Source organism: Gopherus evgoodei, chromosome 3, assembly GCF_007399415.2.
Source record: "Gopherus evgoodei ecotype Sinaloan lineage chromosome 3, rGopEvg1_v1.p, whole genome shotgun sequence".
Classification (NCBI taxonomy): domain Eukaryota; kingdom Metazoa; phylum Chordata; order Testudines; family Testudinidae; genus Gopherus; species Gopherus evgoodei.
Window position 1 is genome coordinate 136,977,660 of NC_044324.1, and position 22,376 is coordinate 137,000,035.

The 22,376-nt window shown below is 42.5% G+C and overlaps 1 protein-coding gene across 1 annotated transcript; it reads right to left on the bottom strand.

Moving 5' to 3' along the window:
• Nucleotides 1-402: 402 nt before the first annotated feature.
• MPC1 (mitochondrial pyruvate carrier 1) lies at nucleotides 403-20,672 on the bottom strand. The gene is made up of 5 exons (XM_030556733.1): nucleotides 20,460-20,672; nucleotides 11,995-11,998; nucleotides 6,298-6,394; nucleotides 2,077-2,209; nucleotides 403-1,571 (listed from the first exon to the last, which is right to left on the bottom strand). Exons 1-5 carry the CDS (start codon nucleotides 20,528-20,530, stop codon nucleotides 1,553-1,555), a joined length of 324 nt encoding a protein of 107 aa, XP_030412593.1. The 5' UTR covers nucleotides 20,531-20,672; the 3' UTR covers nucleotides 403-1,552.
• Nucleotides 20,673-22,376: the final 1,704 nt, after the last annotated feature.

A 22,376-nucleotide genomic window follows, 5' to 3' on the forward strand; every position in this document is an offset into this window, starting at 1 on the left:
GCTGCTTGGGGCTTTATGTTAAAACTATCTAAAGTTTGCATTTTTGGTGGTTTCCCCCCCCACTTTCCATAATTTGTATTGTCAACTGAAAAATTCCCCCAGCTGAAAGACATAGTCATGTAACCTCCTTGTTAGTGGCCATTTGTGTGTTTTCTGATCAATGGGATACAAACAACCATCAAGATCAACATTATTTTCTCAAGTGAAAACTATTGAGATTGATTTGATCTGTCATTGGTACAATTAACACTGTGTGTCACAGTAAGAATTCCAGAGAGATGTTTCCTCATCTCCTTCCTGATCCAACAAATCCCATTTATGTAAAGAACAACTGAAAGGTCTGTCTATATATTGTCAACTGTATGCCAATAATTCCACCAGTCAGTAAAAACAGCAACACTATTTTCATATACCAGTTTGCTTTAATTTTAAATTCAGCTCATTGCAACAAAAAATGGCCCCTATATCTGAGAGGCCTTGACCATCAGACTTCTCATCTGTAGGAGATTTCCTTTAAGATCTCATATTGGCATATAAGAAAAATATTCTATTTCATTGCGAAGATGACTTGCATCAGAGTTTTATCGAAATTATTTATTGCCATTATTTTGATTAAAACTTTTTGACAGTACATACTTAGTTGGGACAGATTTTACTGTCCAAAATCATTTTACTGATAATAAAATTACATCTGTCACATTCATTATTTATGTTGTATGCATTATCTGCAGTTGTTGATGCCACTTTCAAGCAAGTATAATGAAGTACGAAAAAAAAAAAAAACTTGACTGCCACAATGTGGAGGAAAACAGACAATGGAGTTTTATCCTTCAGATCTTACCCTGACAAGGCTCCCACTGAAGTAAAGGGAAGTTTTTTTGCCTGAATAAGGACTGGAACCATCTTCAGAGGCCCAAGTGTACAAAAGGAATATGTTTAACAAAATTATAAAAATCCACAACATTCCAAGCTTCTTAAATATGCATGTTTGTAACCCTGTTACCCTCCTTCAGTTTACAAGAAATTCTTGCTTCTCTCAAGGTGATTCTAGGGACCAGAAATTATGTTTAAAAAAAAATATGGTTTTTAAAATATTTAAATATGCAGAACAATTACACCACCTACAATTGTGTCTTACTGATCTCTATGTTCACATTGATCTAGCTGGCTTAAGATGCATGAAATGGTCCTGTGCCATTCATTCAGTTATGTAGCTGGTTAAATAAAAACAAAAGTTCTCACCTTTTAAAAAAAAATCATTGAACACATGGTTTGGATAAGTAATTTCACTAACAGAAAGAAGTAAGTAACTTGTAAGGCAGCAAAGAGTTAGATGTAATTGTTTACATTCGGAAGAGTACTTTACAAAAAAGGCAGGCTACAAAATTTAGTGGAAGGATGATGTGTTTTGTGTTGGCAAGATCTTGCATTCATGAAGAATTTTATGATGAGAAGAAAATGCAGAAGTCTGCATCACAGGAGCTGTAGAGCTCTTCCTTTGTTGGAATTCATGATGAGGGCCACATTCCCTGTTTTTCCAAGATAAAGATATTTAGTTCTTCTTTTCCATCCTACCAAGAAAAACAGGAGAATTCAGTGAAGGTCTTAGTATTTATATATAATTATTGACTAAGACTTGAACATACTGTGAAAAATCAAAGGCTGGGTATGAAAGACTTACTAAATTATCTGGTTTCTCACCTTACCACAACAAAAGTGGCCCCTAAACTTGCCTGTTTTATGCAGTCTAGTTTTAAAGTGTCCCAAAAGATGGGAGTTCCTAAGCTATTGTATCAGCATATGAGGAGGCAATGAAATGTACAGCATTTGTTTCGCTTTTCTGCCACTTGTTTCCTGGGAAGCCGCCTTCTCAGTAGCTGCTCTCTATGACAGTGATGAACAACCAGCAATAGGATGTTACAGGAGGAGGCACCAAAATCTGGCAGCTAATAGTCACTGCTGATTACAGAAGATGAAAAACTGCAACCCTTCTAATCTGAGTTCATGTACAGAGAACATCCCTAGCAAATGTTAGTTTGTTTCCCTTTCCCCACACAGATTTTAAAATTCACTCACTTGTATTTCATCAGTCGTCCTCCTTGGATTAGCTGTGCAATTTCATTAGTGAAATGACATGCAAACAGAAGCCAGTTTCTTGGCTGTACCTTGTAGGCAAATCTCATAAAAGTCAAAGAGTAACAACACAGTGCTGTAAAACAGAGTCAACATAGTGTCAGTGGTAGAGTCCAAGTTTAAGGCCAGAAGGAACCACCATATAATCTAATCTGGGTATTGCAGGCAACAACCATCATCCACACACTAAACCCAACAATTAAATTTAAACCAAAGTAGTACAGCCCACCAGAGACTAGACTATTATGAGCCACAGGGAGAGAATAGGAGGGACCAAGGTGCACCAATGCCCAAGGTCTCTGCAGTGGCAGGAAAACAATTAAGTGAGCTATACCCAGATAATCCTGGCAAGTGACCTGTACCCACATGCTGCAGAGGAAGGCAAACAACAAAAACCCAACTAACCAACACCCTACCCCCTCCACCAAAACACACACACACACACACACACACACACACACACACACCCCCAAAAAACCCTTCTAATTGTTAAGACACCATTTCATGGCAAACCACTATTTAGCAATTACTGAATGCATTTCTCCTTTACTATTGCAGCACCTCAACATAGGCAAACAATTCTATAAAAGTTGTCTGGTTTGCTTGGATTCAAACACAGAGTTGCAATAGCTGTGGATCTCTGAACCGCTCAGTGGCTTCCTATAACGACACACAAGTTGCTAAAGCATCTTCAGGGTCCAAATCTATCTCCCATTGCAGTCAATATTGAGTTCAATGAGAATTGGATCAGGCCCTAAATAAGGCCCTCACAAACTTGAATCTATTGGCACATTCCCAGCAAGAACCTTATTTAAAATCTAATTCTTATCATATTTAAATATGGTTCTTGCTAGGAAAGGACTAAATATTTTTAAAAGCAACTAACGCCTCCCTTGTAAAAAGCCCCATACATTTTCCAAAATGACAACTTACAAGGGAAAGTCTAACTTAAGGTAGGCATGCAAATGATTAACAATTTTAATCTCCATTTAAGTGCTTTTAGAGTAAGGAAGTAGAAAATTAAAATCCAAGGAAAATAAATTTGCAGTAGTGTCACTTCAGTTTTTGATGGAAATTTAGATGCAAGAAAACCTTTTGTGAGCCCCAGTGAAATAGCTCTGTTAAAACAGGACAACAGAGCTTTTACAGAAGGGAAAGCCTTCTATTTTAAGAGAATTATTTGCATTCCTAGCAGAAAATTTGGAAGAAGGAAGAAAACTTTCATTTTCTACAAAATGAAAGCAACTCATTCAAACTTGTAGCAAAAATAACGCTTTGTGGGGAGAAACACTCACCTACTAACCTTTGTAATAGTGCTGGAGGATGACTGCAGCATCAAACATTGTAAACAGAACTATTTCTTAACAGTCATATAACCTTCTGCTTGTAAACAGGTATTAAGTTGAAACTGAACTAGCTAACTAAAGATTGTGCTGTAGTGTACATATATCTGATGGAGCAAAGTTCTTTGGCAAAATATTTGAAGAGTTGTGTAATTTCACTATTTAAAAATCCTCTCAAAACCTACATGGATGTTTAAGCTTCCATCCTGGAATGTACTATTTCACTATATGGAGAAGATGGTTAGTTTCAACATTGGCCTGAAACATCCATTTTACCTGTGCAAAACGAAGACCTTGCAAAACATGTACAGTAAATGCAATAAAATTTTAAGTACCCAGCATCAGCTATATAATAAGGGCTCTCTAAAGGCTGAACAAAGTTACACTTCAAAAAGTCCCTTTTCATTAGTTGCTTAGGACAAGGCAATTCCACTGTGAAGATAGAAAAGAAGCGATGTGTTTTATCAATTTCTGCAGCATGGGCTAGATTAAAAGTGGCAATTTCCTCTTGAGACATCTAAAAACCCAGAATCAGGTCCCAGTGGGATTCACAAAACTCTCACTCAGCTGCCCCTGGTTGCTGTAGGCACCTAAACTTGCTCAGCACCTGAGTTTTTGCAGTAAAAATTCCCTAGGCACCTATGTTTTTGCCACTGAGCATGTGCACTGCAGACCCACACCAGGCATTTGGCTGTCTAAGCCCTAGAACGAGTCATCAACTGCAGGAAGATAGGCATTCCTCTGCCTAACTTATCTGCAGGGCCCAATCTGATGCATTCAGGGCTTGTGTACTGGCTTAAGCCCCTACAGGTGATTTTACATAAATCCCCACTCCATGTGAGGGGGAGAAGTGATTTGAGCACGGATTTGTGACCTCTCAAGTGAGTGCCCTAACCACTGGGCTATGGGATATGCTGATATGGGACTCCATGAGGCTACGTCTATGCTTTGAGCTAAGGGTGTGATTCCCAGCTCCAGTGGACATACTTGTGTCAGCTCTCATCCAGCTAGTGTGCTAAAGATAGCATAGCCAGAGTAGCATGGAAAGCAGCAACATGGGCTAGCAGCCCTGATTACAAAGCTGTCAGACCCTGTGGGTAAGTAGTTGGGGCACCTAGCCAGTGCCAACACTCGCTGCTGTCCATGTTACCATGACTGCACTACCTCATGTACTAGGTGCCTCAGTCTTTCCTGTCGAAAGTGTTCCACTGTGGATAATTAAAAAAATCATCATGGGGGCAGGGAACAGAACAAGTGAGTGAGCATGGGAATGACTGTAGCCTGGTAGTTAAAGCACTCACTTGGGAGGTGGAAAACCCAGAATCGAATCCCCTGCTCCAATGACTTCTTTTAAATTATTTATCCAAAGTGGAACCACTTCAACAGAAAACTTTGATGGTGCCCCCATATCAGACTATCCCATAGCCCAGTGGTTAGGGCATTCACATGAGAAGTGTCAGAGACCAGTTCAAGTCCCTTCTCCCCATCAATTGCAAGGGGGACTTGAAGCAGTGGGTCTCCCACATCACAGGGTGGGTACCCAAACCAGGGCAGTGGAGCTGAAAGTTTTTGCCTGGAGCTGGAGCGGAGCCGAAGCACAGCTCCAAAGCCCTGCAAAGGGGTCTCTTCCATCTCAGTAAGCAATACTGGCCATCTTGAGAGCAACGTTCAATAGACAGTGATTCAATTATCCAATAATACTTGTTTGAAGCAAATAAATTAAATGGGTAGAGGTCATATTTTCTGTTATAATAAGCATGTTTTTGCTTTGGGGGGAATCTGCTCAAAAGACTATTGAACAAATTAAGTGGAAGGCACTATACTTTGGCTAATGTAAATGTCATTATGTAAGTAAGAACTGTATATTAAACTTAAAAGGGATTCACAAAAGCCAGCATGCTAGGTGGCTCGTTGGCTAAACTAACCAATGGGAAATGCCAAACTGAGAGGTGTGTACTAACCCCTACCCCTCTGAGATAGACGAGTGAACTCTGGGATAGATGCTTGCCTCTGCTTGGGATTCTCCACTGCAAACCCTCTCTTGGTGCTTAAAAAGGATTTTTGTTTAGTTTTATTTTTATCATGCAAGAAGAAAGGAAATCCAATATGTCAGAAGGAAAGCAGAAGCAAATGTTTAAATGAAACTATTCTTGCATTTTCTAGCAGCAAATCTTCTGAACAGAACGCAGAGTTAATGAACGGTAGAGAGAAGTTTTAAAAGAGTGATTGTAGCTCCCTTGCATTTGTAGAAAACCTTCTAATAGACAGTTGTTACTCTCTAAAGGCAATTTAATTCTGTTATTAAGGTGCAGGCAGCTTCAGAAGACATTCCCTTTCAGTTCTCCAGGTGGCAAGTATTGTAACTTAAATCCCATACCACACAGAAGCAGCATCAGTGAGAGCCCAGGTACAAGAGGGAAGTAGTATTAAGTGAACACTGGAAATAAGTTAGGAAAATGTTCAGGAACTAACATTTTACAGTAGTAGACAAAGGAGATTAAATTTTCTAAAGCAACTAGTGATTTTGAATGCCCACACTTGAGACACTTTTCAGAGCCCCTCCCATCTACACTAATCCATCCTCTGGAAAAAAAAATCTGCCCCCTTTAAGATGTTTCAAGTTGGGCACCTCAGAAAAGTATCCAGAAGTTACTAGTTACTTTTTAAAACTTACATCCATAGTATTTTAGAGGAAACAAGAGAGTTTACAGGTATGTTAAACTAAAATTAGTGCTTGAAGTGTAGCATTTGGAAAGTTTCTTTATGGACTTTAAGTAGTTTGACATTTTAAGTCTGTCCCAGTTTCAACCCTGTTTCTTACCAAATGTCATTCGGCCACTAATGATCTCTGGAGATTTCTTCATGTCATTAATAGCAGCAATAGGGAGTCCCCAGTTGGCTACCGGTCCCCAAAAGTGCTGTAAATAAAACAGAAGGAAACAAAGAGTTTATCCTCTAATTTTGAAAGATTTCATTTTTTTCTACTATCATCTACATGTTATTCTTACATGTTTTTAAGAGAGGAAGTTCTGGAAGAGTAGTAGTGTGGTAGAGCTTCCTTTCAAATTAGAATAGAGACAGCTTTCAAGCACACTTAAGTGGAAGAAGAAGAAAAAAACACCTCGTGTCAAATAAGGGTCTCATCCTCTCCATTGCAGGAAAAAATCCTCCCCACTTTCCCAAGCCCATGTAGATGGGTTTGGCATAGTTTGTCCCATGGGGAACAAGGACAGAACACACCATTCTTCCCAGGCTGTCAAGTGGCAACAGAATCCACTCTGTGGTCACTACTGTAACCTGAGGTTTATGCTAGAGTCTATAGTCAACTTATGCAAACAAAGAGTGCATCTTGTTCATACGAGAAATTCTCCAAACCACTATTCAATATAAAAGGCAGGGGAAAAAAAAAAAAAACCAACCTCAGTGCAAAATACCTCAGTGACTAACTTAAGAGGTCATTCCAGTATTATGCTGGAGGCTAGATTGCTCCCACCAAGCAGGTCTGAGCTCCGAGCAATCATGCCACATTGCAGAAGCTGTTAGGCAATAACTACCTTTCACTTAGGTAAATGAGAACAGTTAAATGCACTTTGTTTAGTGTCAAGTATCAGAGGGGTAGCCATGTTACTCTGGATCTGAAAGAGCAGCAAAGAGTCCTGTGGCACCTTATAGGGTACGTCTACACTACGGGATAATTCTGATTTTACATAAACCGGTTTTATAAAACAGATTGTGTAAAGTCGAGTGCACACGGCCACACTAAGCACATTAATTCGGTGGTGTGCATCCATGGTCCGAGGCTAGCGTCGATTTCCGGAGCGTTGAACTGTGGGTAGCTATTCCGTAGCTATCCCATAGTTCCCACAGTCTCCCCCGCCCCTTAGAATTCGGGGTTGAGAGCCCAGTGGCTGATGGGGCAAAAATCATTGTCTCGGGTGGTTCTGGAAAAATATCGTCATTCCTTCCTTCCTCCGGGAAAGCAACGGCAGACAATCATTTCGCGCCCTTTTTCCCTGGCAGACGCCATAGCACAGCAACCATGGAGTCCGTTCAGCCATTTTTTTTTTTTTTTTTTTTTTTTTTTTTTTACAGTCACCGTATGTGTACTGGATTCCGCAGACAGAGGCGATACTCCAGTGCTACACAGCAACATTAATTTGCTTTTGCATGATAGCAGAGATGGTTACCAGTTGTTCTGTACCGTCTGCTGCCAGTGTAATTTGGCAATGAGATGACGGTTATCTGTCCTTCTGTGCTGTCTGCTGCTATCATGGGTGCCCCTGGCTGAGATCGGCCAGGGGTGCTAAGGCAAAACTGGGAATGACTCCCTGAGTCAATCCCTCCTTTATGGTTTCTAAAAATAGAGTCAGTCCTGCCTAGAATATGGGGCAAGTGTACTAGAGAACCAGTGTATCAGAGAGCACAGCTGCTCCGTGTCAGATCCCGCAGAAATGATGAGCTACATGCCATTCACGGGGGGGTGCCCCCACAACAACCCTACCCATTGCTTCCCTCCTCCCCCAACCTTCCGGGGCTACTGTGGCAGTGTCCCCCCTATTTGTGTCATGAAGTTATAAAGAATGCAGGAATAACAAACAGTGACTTGTTAGTGAGATAAAATGAGGGGGAGGCAGCCTCCCCGTGCTATGACAGTCCAGGCAGGACATTAAGCGGTGCAGGGGAGAGGAGCCCAGCATCCCGCTGCTATGATAGTCCAGGCAGTACAGAATCTTTTCTTTACACAGAAAAGGGAGGGGGCTGATGGAGCTCAGCCCCCAGTTGCTATGATGAGGACGGTTACCAGCCATTCTGTCCCATCTACTGGGAATGACCAGGAATCATTCCTATTTTTACCCAGGCGCCCCTGAGGCCAGCCAGGGGTTTTTAGCAGTTATCAAGCACGGGCTGATGGTGACGACGGATATCAGTCATATTGTACCGTCTGCCACCAGGGAGGGGAGAAGAGTGGATACTGCTCTTCACTGCTGCAGCATCATGTCTACCACCAGCATTCAGTAGACATAGGGTGACATTGAAAAAAGTCAAGAAACGATTTCTTTCCCTTTTCTTTCACATAGTTGGGGGAGGGAGTAAATTGACGAGTTATACCCTGAACCACGCTGGACAATGTGTTTGAACCTACAGGCATTGGGAGCTCAGCCAAGAAGGCAAATACTTTTCGGAGACTGCTGTGGACTGTGGGATAGCTGGAGTCCTCAGTACCCCCTCCCTCCCTCCATGAGCGTCCATTTGAGTCTCTGGCTTCCCGTTACGCTTGTCACGCAGCACTGTGAGCCTGTAGATTTTTTTTTTCAAACGCTTTGGCATTTTGTCTTCTGTAACAGAGCTCTGATAGAACAGATTTGTTTCCCCATACAGCGATCAGATCCAGTATCTCCCGTACGGTCCATGCTGGAGCTCTTTTTGGATTTGGGACTGCATTGCCACCCGTGCTGATCAGAGCTCCACGCTGGGCAAACAGGAAATGAAAATCAAAATTTCGCAGGGCTTTTCCTGTTTACCTGGCCAGAGCACCCGAGTTGAGATTGCTGTCCAGAGCAGTCACAGTGGTGCACTGTGGGATACCGCCCGGAGACCAATACCGTCGATTTGCAGCCACACTAACCCTAATCCGATATGATAATATCAATTTTAGCGCTACTCCTCTCGTCGGGGAGGACTACAGAAATCGATTTAAAGAGCCCTTTATATCGATATAAAGGGCCTTGTAGTGTGGACGGGTACAGCGTTAAATCGGTTTAACACTGCTAAAATCGGTTTAAATGTGTAGTGTAGACCAGGCCATAGACTAACAGACGTATTGGAGCATGAGCTTTCGTGCGTGAATACATCTGATGAAGTGGGTATTCACCCACGAAACCTCATGCTCCAATACGTCTGTTAGTCTATAAGGGGCCACAGGAATCTTTGCTGCTCTGTTTAGTGATAGCTGAAACAATGGAAAATCACTGCCAAAGACTAGATAGCATACAAGTCTGGGCAGTGTCTGAGCCATGCGGTTCAAGGAGTTTCTGGGGGTCTGATAAGTCAAACCCTTTTCCCTGCATTTATTTCCAACTGTGTATCCATGCACGTGCATGAAAGAAGAAGAAACACCACAGGAAGAAAGAAAAGGCAGCAAAAAGCCACAAAAGAATTCAGAGCATGATCTTGAGAAATAGGTAAGAGAAAGCTCTGGTGCAGAGTGCTGCCTGAGAGAGACTTGGAACTGTGTTCTGGAAAACAAGATTTTATATACATACTATGTAAATAAATATGACTGCATCAAATAAATACCCATCGGGAATTTCTCCTCCTAACAAAAACCACACACACAAGACCAGCAAGTTGGCTAACTGCTAAGGCCAAAAGCAGTAACATTAGGATACCTGTTTGCAAGTGAAAGCTGGAATTCTTTGCAGCCAGTTAAACACCACTTTTGCATCTATTTTAATATTAACATTACACATATTCCAGTGATTCAGAACAAGGAAGTATATGGGGGAGAGAAGCAGAGGGAAAATAGGTTTCTTCACCCGTAATTTTAGTTCTTTTGCAGAGGGCCATCCAATGGTCTGGACACAAGCTTGTGGATTTTACCTGTGCACTAGAATAGAGACAATTTTGCTTCCACCTCCAACTCAAAGGAAGGAAGATAGAATCTAAACTGCCTCTACTGTGGTGGAATAAGCAGATCTAACTCCTTAGTAGTATTCAGACTAGTGGATGGCCATGTACGAGAAAAGGGGTAGAAAGCTTACAAAAAACAACTAAAATAACCCCCATGATCAGTTTTGCTGAGTTAAGTGCTGTTTTGTAGCAAGGTTTGCAATTTTACATTACTACAGTGAGAAGTGACCTCATGTGTTTAAGGTTGCAAGGTTAACCTGACAATGGGACTTGGATGCTTCTGAAAATTTTATTCAAACAGTTTAATTTAAGAAGTTTAAATAGTGAGACACAATTTACTTGTGAAGGACAGTACAAGACTAGAGAAGTTAAAGACTTCCATTTCTACTATTGAAAATGTGGAAGAACATGAAAATTGACAGGGAAAGAAAATGCATGAGGAATCACTAATTAAAATCTAACCAATCCATTACTATTCACAAACAATAACATTCTGAGCTATGGTATTTCATTTGTACATTAATGGCAATGTCTAGGCGAAGGCATATGTGGTATAGTGACACCTAGTACTTTCTCTGAGACACCAATAAGTTGATACAAGCTGTAATAGCTAGAATCACAGCAGCAGAAATTCAGCAACAGTGATCTGTTATTGGGGGGGCTTGTATATAAGCAAGTTATGTTAATAGTTTCAATGTTCTGTTTAAAACTACAGCTCTTTATGCGACTAGAGGTACATTCCAGTCCACTTCCTAACTAAGTTTATGTTGCTAATGCATCACTTTGTGCAGTTGCTGTTACACTCAGAATTTGCTTATACTGTATACTGTCACTAATACTGTTTTAAGAACCTCTACAGTTTTCTTTGGATTAATTTAAAATAGTGGAATTTAGTGCTTGAGAACTGACACAATGATAGCACTGGAAAATGGTTGTCCATATACCCTCAAAACAGTTTTAGCCTTAGGAGACTTAATGCTAGCTTCTTGTTCTTGAGGGTAGTTCATGTTCAATCAGCATTTGATTCCTTATTAGACTGCCTACAAAAGGTACCAAGTCCAATGATTATTGTGATTTGGGGGTGTTCATTAGAAAAAAGGCCAGAGTCCACTCAACTTGTTTCACATAAATCACTAATCTGCCATCAAATAGTAACCTTCAATCACTAGTGATCTGGACTACATTTGAACTGGAGACCAAGCGGTAAAAGGCTCCACAATCCCCTTTCCAATCCTCTCAGCAATTCAGTCTGACTCCCTGAGAAGTTTTATATTTTTCATCTAAAAAGTAACAGGATTCAATAGAAATATAATAAAGTGCAACTTCACATGTACAGGCTGTCTTCAGTCTAAATGGGAAGTAGACTAGAATAGCCTTCTATGTCAGTATGTACTCAGCCATAGTACAGAACTAAGTATACTGAAGCCCACAGTATAGTGAGCCATGATTTCCAGATTCAGTAATGAAGATAACTGGACCATCAGATTAAGTCTAGAGTGAAAGCTGTAGGACTGTGTTGTTTACTGTCTGAAGTAAACATGGTTAAAAATAAAACATTCAATTCATCTAGCAACAACACATGACTGTGCAGTAGTTGGATATGGAGCTCTAAAACAATCCCATGCCCCTAGCAAACAGTGACTAAGAAGGCTGTGAAGGAAACCCATATCTTTCAGAAGTGATTCCTTAGCTGCTTTAATCCTCCTTACATGAGGGAATTGTTAGCCTGATACACATGGGAGTAGAGAGGTGAGGAAAATTTTTACTAACTCACTAGTCCTGAAGGTTAGCAATGCACCTCCTTAGACAGAGTCAGGTCAGTTCATAACAATGCTAATATAGCAAAATTACCAACAGCTGAAATGAAGCAGAAAAAGCTTTTTCTTACCGTACTGTTGTCAGTGTTCAACATAGTTCACCATTCAGACGATGCACGAAAGAGGAGCAAAGAAGAGAATTAGTTTCCTTCAAATTACTGATCTTGAATGGAAAAGTGGAAGACATAAGTAATGCTGCAGCAATTTTTCCTCAATTAAGTTACTGTACTAAAACTGAAAATATTTAACAATTGTCTTGATAGAATACAAATGTACCCTCTAAATAGTCTTTTCACTCATCTAATATACTAGGGTGAGATCCTGGTCCCACTGTGGCAAGTGGGAGATTTGCCATGGACTTCAATGGGGCCAGGATTTCACCTCTAGGTTTTTAAGATCAAGAGGGTGGCAAAAGCTCAAGCTCTAAAAGCACTGGGACTGGCTGCCTCTTCCATCTAACTACAAACTAAGAAAAAATATGATGAAGTATAGGGTTTTATTCCTGGTGAATTCAAACAAGCAGTAATTAATGTAAGTCACAAAAGAATTTGCATTTGCTTTTGATAAAGAAACCAAGAATCAAATTGTCCCTCTAGTTCAGGGTAAGTTGCCAATGAGGATTTCACTGTTACAATGCTTAGGAGACCCAGCCTTCAAAACATAGTTATATTGTACATAATCTCTATGTTGACAAACTTCAATGACTTGACGCACTAAACTGAAGTCTATTACACTTGGGTATTACGGTCTGATATGGTTGGGTCAATGCTAGCTGCTGGCACACATCTGGGACTGTCTGCTGCTACATGATACAGGATGGACATAAAAGGACAAAATGCAACATGCATTAGAAACTGCCATGCATTGTCTTGAGAGGCACAAATTTTACCCTAATAAATTTCACAATTCTGTACTCTTACATTAGAGTCTGTATGGTAAGAAGTTTCTGAAGACATTGCTCTTATTAGTTTGAGACAATGTGTCTAGATGCAGTAGCTCAGCACAGGTATGTGCATGGCCAACATGTACCCCAGCGTATTTAAACTGTCAGCCTCTACTTTTAAATGCATATTCAGTATAACCGCTAGAGGAATATTTTCACCATTATTTCTAGAGTTCTTCCATATTGTAATCATGCTCACTGGAGGATTCAAGATGCTGCAAGTGCACTCCTGTGAGTATGCCCCATAGTAACTTATTATTGAGCTGCTGAGTATACACGGTTTTTTAAAAATATGACGTGAGAGAATGCTTCATAAACCACATAGACTTTTTTAGTAAGCTGCATTTTAGTACGTATGATACAAATTTGTTAGCTTCATGACTGTGCAGCTTATGTGTTTTCCCCACTGGTCTGCATAATCAACAGTCATTGAGCCAATCTCCACCTACTCCACTGAAGAGCTCTTACATCAGGATGAATCTAGTGCATTTTTTGACAGTTGCAGTGATGGCAGTAAGTGCCATTTTCATAAAAACACAATTACAAGGCATGTTTAGCTATGTTTGTGGAAACACTGCTAATCAAGCGAGTTAAAAGAACTCTCAGACTTTACGTCTATATTTTAATGGCAATATTAATGCCAATTAAATCCAGTTTGAAACAGGGTCTAAAATACTGTTATTTTAACAGTGGAACTCACAACCTGTCCAGATGGGGGAAAATTATTTTCCCCCAACCAAATCCTTTTTGTTCATGTGCCCTTGAGACAGCTACCACTGTGGGAGGAATATGAAAAACCAAGGTTACACAAACTCTTCCTTCAAAAGCAAGCACATATTTAGCGCAGCGCTTTGCAGCTAAGAACAGATCAGTTTCACAAACAGATGTCGTAATCTCTCCATTCTTAGATGTAATTAGACTGCAGTATATGCTTGTTCCTGAAGTACAACGGTTATATCCCCAGTTAGCCATCTCCACAAAGGTAAGTGCAACCCCTCAAAAGCAAAGCCCCTCTTCTCCTGAGAGAGAACTATATAAACGCTGCAATTTTCTCATTCAGAGGTGTGAAAAAACACTCCCCTGAGCGCCACAAGTTTCAGCACTGTAAAGTGCCATTGTAGGCCATGCCCCCAGCACTGGTAGCTATGCCCCTCGTAGAGGTGGTTTGTTTTTTTTAAGAGCACTGGGAGAGAGCAGTGCTCTGCTGCGAACATACAAGCCATGTTAAAGCGCTGCCACGACAGCAGTTTAGTGTTACCAGTAATGACCAGCCCTTAGATTCCTAGCTGGTCCTTTTAGGAATTTCTAAGCGCTTGTCTACCTGAACAATTAGAGCATAGCAAGCTGGAGTGTGACTCTACCTTGCACCAGTGGCCCGTGATTTAACTGTCCTGCTGATGTATATGAACAGTTTGTTAAGATGCTCTCAGCTAGTCCCGTTTCTAAGGGGACTAGCTCAAAGCGCTCAGTAAACACACATCAGCAGGATAGTTAAATCATGGGCTACTGGTGCAAGGTAGAGTCACACTCCAGCTTGCCATGCTCTAACTGTTCAGGTAGATAAGCCCGACATTTAAATCAACATGATAGCCAGAGCACTGGCAATGGGTGCATTTTGTAAGACTGGCGAGCAATCAGGCACATTCTGTACTAGCTTAAGATTCCTGAAGGTTTCAAGTATATTACAGTGAACGAGTCAAGGTGACAGAGGCATGAAATGACTATAGCAAGCATCCACATTAGCCAGCAACTGTCACAACTGTCTTGGCCAAGCATATATGGAAAATCTGTCATTTCTTCCCCACTCCTGCTATGTCTGTCATGGGTCATCTATAAGCCATGATGACCCATGAGAGCAATGCCAGGAAAGAGGGTATTTTAGGGGCCACTCTATCAAACATGAATAATAGTGTATTATAAAATCCTACCAGACAACCAATGGTGCTCTGCTGGCTTTTAATGGTGCCTCATACTGAGCTGTCCCGAGTTGTAGATGAGGCCCAGGTGCAGCTCAGGAAGTGACTCGCAACTGGCACCCATCAGTCTCTCATGCAATCAATCGGTTTCCTAAACTGCAGTAGAACATTGGTAGTCTCAGCCCTTCCCATTTATAGCTGAGCTGTCACTAGATTTTTAACTCCTTGTTCCAGGTCTGCACAAATTGGGATCACAGATATTGCAACTCCTAGAGGTGAGGAAGCAATACCTTACACGGCTACAATGATTTGTCCTGGTGACCAGAGGTACCATTCTACTAAGAAACTTTACTTTCAGCCTCTTTGAAGGTGGGAAGGCTGAGGACAGTCTACTTGGAAGAGTGATAAAATAATCCTAGCTAACAGGTTAGTGACATGGCAGGAATTTTAGCCTTTTGCCAAGGCAAGAAAGAAATCCTTCACTCCCTTGATGACTAGTCCCCAAAACATTTCCAAATTATGTTTCTCCCATCCAGGAGAACCTTTCTATATGGCTTTATGTTACACAGCTGCTGGAGAGAGAAAGATCTGAACAGTAGATGGGTAGCATGAAGGAGACATTGCACAAGAGATGGGTTCCTCCCCCAAAAGCCAAGACCATCCAAACAACTCTGAATTCTTAGTTTAGAACAGGGGTCGGCATGCAGCCTCTGGCACGCAGCTCACCAGGGTAAGCACCCTGGTGGGCTGGGCCAGTTTGTTTACCTGCCATGTCGGCAGGTTCGTCGGACTGCGGCTCCCACTGGCCGTGGGTCGCCGTCCCAGGCCAATGGGGGTGGCAGGAAGCTGCGGCCAGCACATCCCTCGGCCCGTAGCGCTTCCCGATGCTCCCATTGGCCTGGGACAGCTGAACCTGCCAACGTGGCAAGTAAACAAACTGGCCCGGCCCGCCAGGGTGCTTACCCTAGCGAGCCACATGCCAGAGGTTGCAGACCCCTGGTTTAGAATTACAAGAGTGAAAGGGACAAAGATTGTGACTAAACTACAGGCAAGAAAAGGGGTTTTTTAAGTCCTAGAAGTCATTGTCCTTCAACTTCTGCCAAAGTGTACACATTGTATGTGCACATTTTGAAGAGCTTACTTTGAAGTACACTTCTTGTTTAAAAAATTATCAACAAGGAGGACTGAGGGTCGAAAACAATTAGTCTCAGTTCATAATTTTGTTACTGAAAGTAAGAGCAGTCTTTTGAAAAGGGGGATTGCATCTCTGTTTAAATGCAAGTCAAATATACCACTAGGATTTCTAGTCACATTTTAGATGACCCGAGTTAATAAAACTGTTCATGCTTTGCAAGAAATGGAACATACCTGCTTCAAAAAAACCCCTAATTATATTAGATCATGGGACTGCCACTGCAATGCTTAGCTACAAGAGATATAGACTCCAAAACTTTTTAGAAGATTTTGAAAGTATACTCCTGTACAATGGATCCCAGCAGGTGTATTCCTGTACAATGGATCACAGCTACTTCGGAATCCTAACTAGTGCAGAAAAAATCCATCTGTATTTACAATACCTGCAGGGCATCTCTGCGGTGGAGAAATTAAAAGCAACAAATTTTATTAGAACTCTTTTTTGCAATGTTCATTTCAGTGATGCAAGAAATGCTAGGCAACTGAGTCTCTCTGCCAGTGGTTCAGGGCCTGTCTACACTGGCAAGTTTCTGCGCAGTAAAGTAGCTTTTTGGGCTCAAACTGCAGACATGTACACATTACCCAGCCACTCTGTGAGTAGAAACTCCTCAGTTGCAGCACTGGGGAAAAAAAAACACAACACACTGCAACAAGAGTCGTAGGAATATTTGCGCAGAGGCGCCAGTGCTCTATTGCCAGTGTAGACACTTGATTGCTTTCTGCACTTCCAGAGCTGTCCCATAATACTTCAAGTGACCGCTCTGCTAATTGTTTTGAATGCCTCTGCCTTGGAGACATGCACTCCTCTCATTTCAAAGCACCATTTCTGACAGCCGTTGCATGCTGTGCTGATCTACTCCAGGACACAAAGCAAACCATTAATGTGGAATGCTCATGCTGTTGAACACAGAGGCACGCGCAAGAAAGAGAGAGGGGCAGGCTGATGTCAGCGTTTCCCCTCCCACAGGACTGGTTGCTTCCTGCCACTGTCTGAACTTACAATACAGCATGCTGACACATTCTCTGTCCCCCAAAACACAGTCTCTCCCCCCCTCATCCACACACTCACACATACACACACTCTCTGTCCCTGTAATACATTCCTCCCTCCCACCCCTTGAGTTGAAAAGCAGCTGGCAATGTAGTAGGTTGCCCATGGAACAATGGGATTGGGAAACCTGAATCATATGACCCTGTATCTGCCCCATGAGGCATTGCAAATGCTTCCCAAAGCACCCTGTGGCCAGTTGTACAGTGGGATAGCTACCACAATGCCTTGCTGTTGCAAGAGCTGCTAATGTGATGTGCTCCACCATCATGAGGAGCACAGTGTGGACACACAAAAGCAGTTTAATTCCAGTGTTTTAATAAAAGTGGTATAACATGGTGCAGAAACTTGCCAGTGTAGACATATCCTCAGATACATACTAATCACACTGTTAAGCTCCAAACCAGCTATTTTCAGTCACCATGCATTCAAATGATAATCTGCTGTCTTCAAATCTAAGATCAGTCATAATCAACAGGTACTGCAAAAGATCTATTTGTGGCTTACATTCCTATTATGGTTGCATTGAAAAAAAATGTAGGTAAAAAACTGATGGCCAATTGTGTAAATATAATTGGACATACAGGCATCTAGATCCCTATTTAATAATCATTTCAGAGAAACCAGAACTTAAGAGTTGTTATAGCATCTGTTGAATCAAATGATTACATACTTAGAACACTGCTTAACAGGATGACTTGTTATATTATAGTATTTAGAATCAACATCTATCTTTGAGACATATGAGGAACTAAGTTTGTCCGTCAAAAGTGACTTGTGGGTATAAGATTGGAAAAAACCCACTATGAATTTAAACATTTTACCCATTAAAAGAGCCTGATTTAAAATGCATTTATAGATGCACTTTTATGACTTATAAAGTTGTTGTCTCAGTCAAAATTCATCTAAATGCCCCATGATATGCTGCTATCCCTGTAAGAGGAAGGCCGATAGATAACCTCCTCCAGGAAAGCCAATTTGGAAAAGGATCCTAGGAAGACAACACAATAAAATCATACCTTCAAATGTTTTAAATTTTTTTTGGGTATGTGTGTGTATATTTTTCTTGTGTAATGGCTAAAATTTTTGGCTGACATTCTTTCAATCTTCGCAGTTCTTCAACTTCAATCTTTGGAATCAAGATCACTGCAAAAGGCTCCCAGTTAGACAAGAAACAGTGCAGCTCATAAATAGACACTGGACAAAATAATCAACTTCAAAAGAGACTTCCAGTGTACTAAAACTGTAAAAATCTAACCAACACTAATTCAGTAAGAGATAGGATCGAATAAGTACCATTTGTACATAGAAAGCAATACATTCCATGAAACCATAGCCCTCCGAAACATTAAAGAAATTAAGATTTGGAACAATATGGTATCCTGTTTAGCAAGTTCCTTCCAGACTGGTAAGCCTTTAAAATAACCGGGGAAAAAACCCCAAAAAACAACCATCCCCAGCCATCTTTTTTGCAAAAAAATGTTCCTACATCACAGACTGTGGCATGGGTAATGTTCTTAAGGTGGGATGACTGATCACAATGAATATCTGCCTCTTTTGTCCATTAAAAAAGAAATTAGATCAATGTTTTATTAGATATGTACATGACAGACATTTACATTAGACAGATACATGCTCCAGCTCCAAGTTCAATTCTGTTACAACTAGCACAATTGGACACTTCCAACCTCATAGGATAGTGCTAGATGAAATATATTGTACTGAAAACCTTTGGAGTCCTTGAGTTATATCTAGCCATGCCTACATGTCTGCTCCCATTTTTTCCTACTCCCCTTCATTTTGCTTTGACTCAAATCATCTCCTTATTATTGACTTGGAATACTTCAAGTATTCACACTTTTCATCTACCCTTTCTGTCTGAACTTGCTTCAGAAGGTGCTAAATCTCCTTTTCTGACAAACAGACATCTCCCACAAAGCCTAAATGTTGATTACTACAAGATTTCTCCAGCAAGGCTTGCGCCATCTCCTGTATATTATGCTTGCTTGTGTCTATACTAGACAGAAAGTTCCTTTGAGCAACAATTATGTGGTCTTTTGTGCTTGCTTGACACCAAGCACCATTAGTATTGAGAAAATACTATAAGCAGAGCTGGTTCCTGAGTTAAGATTCTCTGACACTTTCCATTAGATGACTCTGTTTTCACTTACTTATAACTTTGCCAAACTTAAATCATTTGGGCTGAAATTTCCTCTGGTCTTTGTGTGCCTCAAGCAGACAAAATCTATCAGCTCAAGTGGTAGAAGTATGTAACCTGGGGTGCTGGAACGATTTTTATAGTAGGGGTGATGTAGACCACTGAACTAAACTGTAATCCTGTATATAATTGAAACCACTTCCAGTCTGAGGTGCTGCAGCATCCCCTGCACCTCTAGTTGCAACACCTTTGTATGTAATGTGGCCCTAAAAGTCCAAACCCTGTTGATGACCCAAGGTGGGGATGATATGGCTCCAGCTGTTGGAGATTTTTTTTTAAAAAGATAAGAAATTATATACAAAAACAATATTATAAAAACATTGTTTGCAAAGTCGATCACTCAAAATTCAAGAAATGCCTTGATTAAGGTTGCCAGTAAAACTTTTATTTGGCCTCTTTATTCTTATATAATTAGAGCCTGCATCATAAAGTATGAGCATATACCATTTTTGCTGTGTAAAACTGATGTGACAGTTCATCTGCCCTTACACAAATGCTACTGCTACACCCTCATCTTAACCACGATGACAGTAATAATTAAATTGCCCATCCATTAAAAAAGTAAGCAGAGCGTTGCAAGGTTTCTGTAGCCTGTTTTGATAGTATGCTTTGTGCTCCTTTGAGTGCTGCATGCCTCAAAATACAATTAGATTTATACACGAGAAAACGGAACAGGCATTTATGTTGCTTCTTTAACACCACAGAGCGCTTTGCAAACTCCTATAAATAAGGCCAGTTCCCCACTGCGATTGGCCATTGGACAGCAACAAATCAATGACACAGGCCAAACGGAATGGGAGCGACGCCAGCCCGGCTCTGTCGGTGAGCTACGCTGGCGCACTTTACACGGAGGGAAGGGGCTTCTCGGTGGCTCCTTGACCCAAACTAGCGACGTTAAAGGCAGCATTAGTTCACGGACACAGCTGTGCCCGCCCCGCAGGCCAGCAGGGTGCATAGCTGGGCAGGTCCGGGTGAGCCCCCCTCCCCTCTCCTGCCCAGCCGGCTCGCGCCACCAGCCCTCCCCCCGCGGCCAAGAGGCCACCTCGCGCTGTGGCAGGAGCCGCTCGTGAGAGCCAGTCAGAGCGTGACAGCCGCGGCGAGCCCGCAGGGACCCCGTTAAACGGCCCACACCAGCCCCCGCGCGCCGCAGGGGACTGGGAGCGGGGTGGGGCGGCCGGTTGCAGGGCAGCGCCGCCAGCCGGCCCCGCCGCTCTCACCTCATCAGATAGTCCCTGAAGTCCTTGCTCCGCACATAGTCCACGGCCTTGCGGGCCAGCACCCCCGCCATGGCGGCAGCGGGGTGTCGGGCGGGGAAGGAACCAAGGAGCGCGGCGACCACCACACTCGTTCCGCCTCCCCAGCTCCAATGACAACTGCTCCCGGCACCGGGGTCAAACCGGCTGCGCGCGACGCCCCTAGGCTATCGCTTTACGGCAGCGCCACCGCCTCCGTCGCCATGGCGCTCTGACCGCTCATTGGCCCCTGCCACTCCGCCCCCTACAGCGGGGGCGTAAAGTAGCGCGGCGGCAGGAGGGAGCGTGACGTCGTAAAAGCTCAAAGACAAATGCTGAGAAGCCGGTATCGCCCGCGGAGAGGAAAGCAGAGCGTTTCTGAGCCACTATTGGCTGCTGGCAGGTGGCTGCTTGCCTCCTATTGGTCGCTGTCCCCCTTCCTTGTTCCCTCTCCAGTCTTCTGCTCGCCTCCTGCCTTGCTGTGTCAAGGGCACTAGAAGCAGGCATGTGGCTGCGCGAAGGAGAGAGAGCTCCCGCCTGCAGACACGCCCAGCGCGTTCACTTTTCATGCTTGATCCTGCCTGAAAAGTCATAATCCTTTGCATAGATAACAGCCTTTGCTCAGGAATTATTTTGATGGTGGAAAACTGTGAAGTCTGGTTACCTTTAGATATACTGCCTGCTAGCAGCCGTTTACAGCACAGTAGTGGAAAAGCAGCAATGTGAACTCTCTTGATTTTGTCCAAAGTTTTGGGATAGTTCAGTTAAAAAAAACAAAAACAGAACTCCCAGTTTTCACTAAAACATGTAACTTTCTAGCCCTCCTGGTTGTGGAGACGAGTCAGAAAATGTGAAGTGAGTCTATCCTAATGGTTAGACAACTGGTGCCTCCCCATGGGGGGGTGGCAGGGGAAACAAAATCTGAAAGGGAGGACACTAGTCAGGGTGGGGGTCTCAGAGCCTGAGTTCTAGCCTAAGCAGGAAGGTCTATACTGCTATTTTTAGCCTTGTAGTTAGAGCCTAAGTCAGTTGACCTAGGCTAGGGGTTCTCAAACGGTGGTGGACCCCGCTGGAGGTCGTGAGGTTATTACGGGGGGTGGGGCACAAACTGTCAGTCTCCACCCTAAACCCTGCTTTGCATGCAGCATTTATAATGGTGTTAAATATATAAACAAGTGTTTTTAATTTATAAGGCAGGGGGAGGGGGCTGTGTCACACTTAGAGGTTTGCTATGTGAAAGGGGTCACCAGTACAAAAGTTTGAGAACTACTTACCTATGCAATGGGATATTCATCCCACACAAGCCCTGAGCTAGTTAATGTGGGCCAGATGGGATCTATTAATCTCATATACTGCACCTGGGAGCCAGCACCTAACTGTAGATGAAACTCAGCTAGGGGAGAAGATGGATTAGGATTATAAAACTAGCAAGTGCAAGTAGGGAGAAGTGGCAGGGAAAGGGAACTGGCTAAAAACAAGGAGGAAATATGGCGGATAGTAAGCCCTAGGACCTAATGTGGGGTAGGGAGTCTAGCAAGAGGTTCAGTGGAGTGAAGTAGTTGTAAAGAGTAGAAGAAGCTCTAGTGGTAAACTAGAGATAGAGAGGGTAGGAAGGAGCCCAGGGCAACAGACACTGAGCAGAGCAGGCTTCCTAGTCATAAGGTTCTTGGACTAGAACCTGGAGTTAAAGGTAGGTTTGGGCTTAGGCTCCCCTATTAGCTACTGGGAAGTGGTATGAGCCCTAGAGATAGAAGGGAAGGTAACAACTTGTCTGGTGGGACTTTGATGCCCTGGAAGGGGTGGGGGGAGGGGACTGCATAGTGACCTGGTTGTGGGACTGAGTTAAAGAGGGAGTACTTGTGGTTCCGAAGAGCCAGAATAACTGCACTATGAGCAACCAAT

What these genes read in the sequence shown, in the direction of transcription:
- MPC1 (XM_030556733.1), bottom strand. Translation starts at nt 20,530, where the DNA reads ATGGCGGGGGTGCTGGCCCGCAAGGCCGTGGACTATGTGCGGAGCAAG. An exon ending in TAGTGGCCGAATGACATTTG is followed by an intron (nt 2,210 to 6,297) that starts GTAAGAAACAGG and finishes TCTGTTTTACAG; the next exon opens with CACTGTGTTGTTACTCTTTG.